We start from the raw sequence: 4,532 nt of genomic DNA on the forward strand, positions 1-4,532 counted from the left end.
TGCTCCACGGGTTAGCATGCTCCACGGGTTAGCATGCTCCACGGGTTAGCATGCTCCAGGGGTTAGCATGCTCCACGGGTTAGCATGCTCCACGGATTAGCATGCTCAGATGTCGTGGCGCTCCAGATGACCTGCTTGGTTCTAAAGCAGCAGCTTATTTTCCAGTGATTCCTTCTTTCCTGTTTTCTTTCAGGTGTTGCTTCCAGAGAAGACCGCCTCAGTCAACTTTACGGTGATTGGTCGCCATGCTGGTCAGGTGACCACCTTCCTGTCCACCAACAACACAGAGCTGAACAGGTGACCCGTTTATCCTTTATTTCACTTTATTTTTCTGCTTTGCTCCATAAATAAATTAATTCTCTGAGCTTCTATATCAACGCTTTAATGTTTTTTTCTCCTGCGCTGTTGACAGGATTTTATTATTTATCTTTTAACTTTTCATTTCACCACATTTTCTGTCATCATTTTTATTCTATAACCTTTTTGCTGCTGTAAACACCAGAATTTCCCTATTCTATTTTATTCTGATCTATTCTATTCTATTCTATTCTATTCTACATTTGATCACTGTCGCCATTTAAGTAATGTTATGAAAGTTGTACAGAACAAAACTTCATTTATTTACATGTTCTATACTCTGTAGAAAATGAGCATAATAGTTGTCTAAGTTTAGTAAATCAAAGATGGCGTCATTGATGGTGGCGAATCAAGCGTCTTTGTTCTTCTGGCGTCCGATGGAAGCGAACGTGACTGGAGCGTCTAGAAAAGGCTTTAACTATAGAATATTAAACAGATCAGAGTTGTGGTGGAACTTCTAGTTCATGATCATCCAGGAGGTCGGCTTCCTTTCCTCTGATAGAAACGGCGTCACTGATGCGACCTTCAGCAGCTGCAGAGATTGCTGCTGTCGTCTCCATGGCAACGGAAATGTCCAGATGGAGCCAGGATCAGTGCCTGACGTTAGATCTCTCTCTCTCTGCAGCCCGTCCACCAGGATCCGGTTCATAGTGATCCACAGCCGGGTTCTGTCCGTGGTCGCCCAGGTGATCGGGTGGGTTTACTTCGTGGCGTGGTCCGTGTCCTTCTACCCGCAGGCCTGGGAGAACTGGAGGAGAAAAAGGTAATGTCTGCCCACCTGGACCTCATCACTGATTCACGGACCGCTTGGTTTCCTTCTCTGCTGTTCTAGAAGCTTCAGTTGGCGGAGCTGAGGTCACGACCTCTGAGGTCACGACCAGCAGGTCTCCTGATGGAGCAGCGGTTCTGGTTCTCCTCAGTCCCGGATCGGATCAGGATAGCTCTGCTCTACCGGATCTAGATGCTCTAACTCTAGCCTCGCTCCTCTCCTTTCAAAGCTTCTTAGATAGACTCTTTTTTCTTCCCAAACCTCTTAAAGTTGCAGTTTCTCATTTTTTCTGCAAACTTTTTCCTTCCACTCAACTTTCTCTGAACGGATTCTGAGTTTTTTAAATCCTGGGTTTCATCATCTGCAGCTTTAATCATCAGTAAAAGTTGAATCCATGTAATTAATGAGCTTAACCTGAAGTTAGCCTAATGTGTTGATCTTTAACCGTTTAGCAGCCGACGTGTAAAAGGGGGCGGAGCCTGCATCAATAAAACCGAAGGTTTTAACCTGAGCTTTTCTTCAGTGTCGTAGGTCTGAACTTTGACTTCCTGGCTCTCAACCTAACGGGCTTCTTCGCCTACAGCGTGTTCAACGTCGGCCTCTTCTGGATTCCTTACATCGAGGTAAATTCCCGGATCAGGCGGCGGACTGCGATGCGGAGCGGCGATAAACGAGTCCGTCTGCGTTGATCTTCTGTGTTTCTCTGCAGGAGGAGTTCCTTCAGAAAAACCCCAACGGGATCAACCCGGTCAGCGCCAACGACGTCTTCTTCAGCCTGCACGCCCTCCTCCTCTGTGCGATCTACGTCTGCCAGGCTGCTGTGTACGAGGTACGCCACCAGAGGGAGGCGTTGATCCGGCAGAGGGAGAACATGTCGTTACGGAGCTCTGTTCCCTTCTCTTTCAGAGGGGGGGTCAGACGGTGTCGTGGACGGCCAGGTGTCTGCTGCTGATTGGTTGGACCTTTGCTCTGATCAGCCTTTTTGTGGCCGTCGCCCAGAAGATCACCTGGTTGCAGTACCTGTACTACTTCTCCTACATTAAGCTCGCCGTCACCCTCATCAAATACGTGCCGCAGGTGAGCTAAAGGCGGACCGAATGCGGTGGCGTCCTACAGGCTAGCTGATGCTATGCTGTCTGATTCCAGGCGTACATGAACTACCGGAGGAAAAGCACGGAGGGCTGGAGCATCGGGAACGTCCTGCTGGACTTCACCGGTGGCATCTTCAGCATTCTGCAGATGATCGCTCAGTCCTACAACAACGGTAAAAACATCACTGCTGTCCTCTGCGCATGGCGGCGGAGGACCAGCCGTCTTCCTACCGCTTCCTCTGATGCTGTTCCCCTGCAGCCATTAGGAGCATCAGCTGACCTTCTGAAACATTCAGATGCATGAAGGAAACTTTTCATAGAGAAATAGAGTAGATAGAGTGGAGAGGAGGAGCTGCTCAGTCTGGGAGACTTTCAGACGTTTGCTGCTTCAGTTTTCATAAAGCAGGAAGTTTGACCCACAGAACCAGCAGATCTGGACTGGTTTGGACTCAGACCCTCCAGGGCCTTTAACACACCTGACCTCAATATGACCTCATAGCAGCGCAGACCTGCTGCTAGCGTAGCTCTGCGGTCTGGTGTTAAACTAGCGATACTGGAGGATCTGCGTTTAACTCCCCGATCTAGAGGCTCTGACCTCGGGAGGTCTGTGGAAGTCCACCACAGTCCCCCCCACAGTCCCCCACACCTGCTGATGCTTTTGTCTGCCTAACCTCCAGGCTAAATGTAGGAGGAGCTTCTGAGCTTCTTTCTTCTGGTGTTTCTCTCCAGATGAGTGGCAGCTGGTGTTCGGTGACCCCACCAAGTTTGGTCTGGGCCTTTTCTCCGTGGCGTTCGACGTCGTCTTCATGACTCAGCACTACTGTCTGTACCGACAGCCGCCACGGTACGAGGCCATTCCGGAGCAGCGGGACGACTGAACCTCAAACGCTGCCCTACGGGAGCCTTTTCAGGCCAAAAAGGGATTCAATCTGCTGAGCGACGCCTTGGTTGGTTCTGCTCCAGCAGATGTTGATGAGCTGCTCTGAGCTCCATGGACTCCGTCTGTTTTCTATCATGTCTGCTTTATTCTGCTGTAAATGTTCATTAAAGTCAATCTGTAGAGAAATAAATGGAAGCAGTGGATTTATTCATTTTTAGGGGATTTTATTTTCATAGATTAGATTAGCATAGATTAGCAGCATCAGCTGCTCTCTAACTGCGCTGAGATTTATTCCTCCTAGTTTGTTAAATGTTAAACTTTTCCTGCTCGGTCAGAACATTCCTGTTTAAACGTTTGGAGCAGTTCATTTTTCCTCAGTCTGAAGCCGTTAGCGACATGCTAACATCTGAGCTTCATGATGAAGTCCATAGATCATCCAGCAGTTTTACATCCTGAGGCCTAAACTAAAACATGTTAAAGAAAACTTAAGGATTACATTTAGAAAGGTCAAAGGTCACCACTGAGGAAAATGGACCCAGAGAGATCAGATGCATCCAGGCAGTAGAACCCCCCCCCCCCAGCATGAGGCCGGCGTTCAGCTGGTCTCACCTGTGTGGCGTCAGGCACCTTTTCCTCGCTGCTTCCTCCTCCTTTCAGACCTTTTCCTGCTGAAGGTCCGATTAGAACCTGAGCAGCTTCTTATTTACATCATTTCTGACGCGTTTCCAGCCGGATGGCCTCCTGCCATCACCCTAATCAGTCAGGATCTGCTCTGGATGTAAAGTGGAACATTTCACAAAGAGGCGTTTGGAATTGTTCAGTTTAGAGAAAGGCAACTTTAATCAGGTGGTTTAATGATGAAACTAAATAATCAGATATTATAATAATGGTTAATTATATATAAACCCCAGAAACATGGATTCCAGTTGTTCTAACGAATCGAGCGCTGCCTGCATCATTTCCTTTATTTAACATCAGTCTGATATTAGAAATAAATAATTATTAGTCCGTCTGCAGAACAAAGATGGCTTCCAGTCTTCGGCCAACTCAGCATCGGGCCTGGATGGGATTCCTTTAGGTGGCCCCGGCGGGGTCAGAGGCCCCCCAGGGTCCCCTCAGGGGCGGCGCTGTTGTTGATGATGATGAGAGCAGGACTGGCCGTCTGCTGGCTGGATTCACACATGGCGGCGTGCTCCGCCGGCTTGGCGAACACCCGCGGCGTGTTCAGGTTGTAGACGCCGGCGCGGAAGAAGCAGGCCTGCAGAGTGAGGCTCACCACCTCCCGCCCCCCCAGCTGCAGCTTGTACTGGCTCTGACCCACCCAGGCGAAGGAGGCGTGGACCTCCAGAGACTCTGAGCTGGAAGACATGAAGGACAGAAACCGCTGAGGACGGAGGCGCTAACGGCTGAGGATGGAGGCGCTAACGGCTGAGGA

At 49.3% G+C, this 4,532-nt stretch overlaps 1 protein-coding gene across 3 annotated transcripts in view; it reads left to right on the forward strand.

The window, feature by feature from the left end:
- The window catches only part of ctns (cystinosin, lysosomal cystine transporter), an 8,727-nt gene extending 5,450 nt beyond the window's left edge, over positions 1–3,277 (forward strand). For all 3 annotated transcript variants that reach the window (XM_015405146.1, XM_015405148.1, XM_015405147.1), the window contains exons 5-11: positions 194–297; positions 983–1,120; positions 1,650–1,749; positions 1,836–1,955; positions 2,033–2,203; positions 2,273–2,390; positions 2,947–3,277. In XM_015405146.1, the coding sequence (XP_015260632.1) occupies positions 194–297; positions 983–1,120; positions 1,650–1,749; positions 1,836–1,955; positions 2,033–2,203; positions 2,273–2,390; positions 2,947–3,095 (900 nt within the window). In that variant the 3' untranslated portion in view covers positions 3,096–3,277. The remainder of the gene's footprint in view (positions 1–193; positions 298–982; positions 1,121–1,649; positions 1,750–1,835; positions 1,956–2,032; positions 2,204–2,272; positions 2,391–2,946) is intronic.
- Positions 3,278–4,532: the final 1,255 nt, after the last annotated feature.

The sequence above is a fragment of the Cyprinodon variegatus genome, unplaced genomic scaffold (assembly GCF_000732505.1).
Source record: "Cyprinodon variegatus isolate N-32 unplaced genomic scaffold, C_variegatus-1.0 Scaffold2015, whole genome shotgun sequence".
NCBI lineage: Eukaryota > Metazoa > Chordata > Actinopteri > Cyprinodontiformes > Cyprinodontidae > Cyprinodon > Cyprinodon variegatus.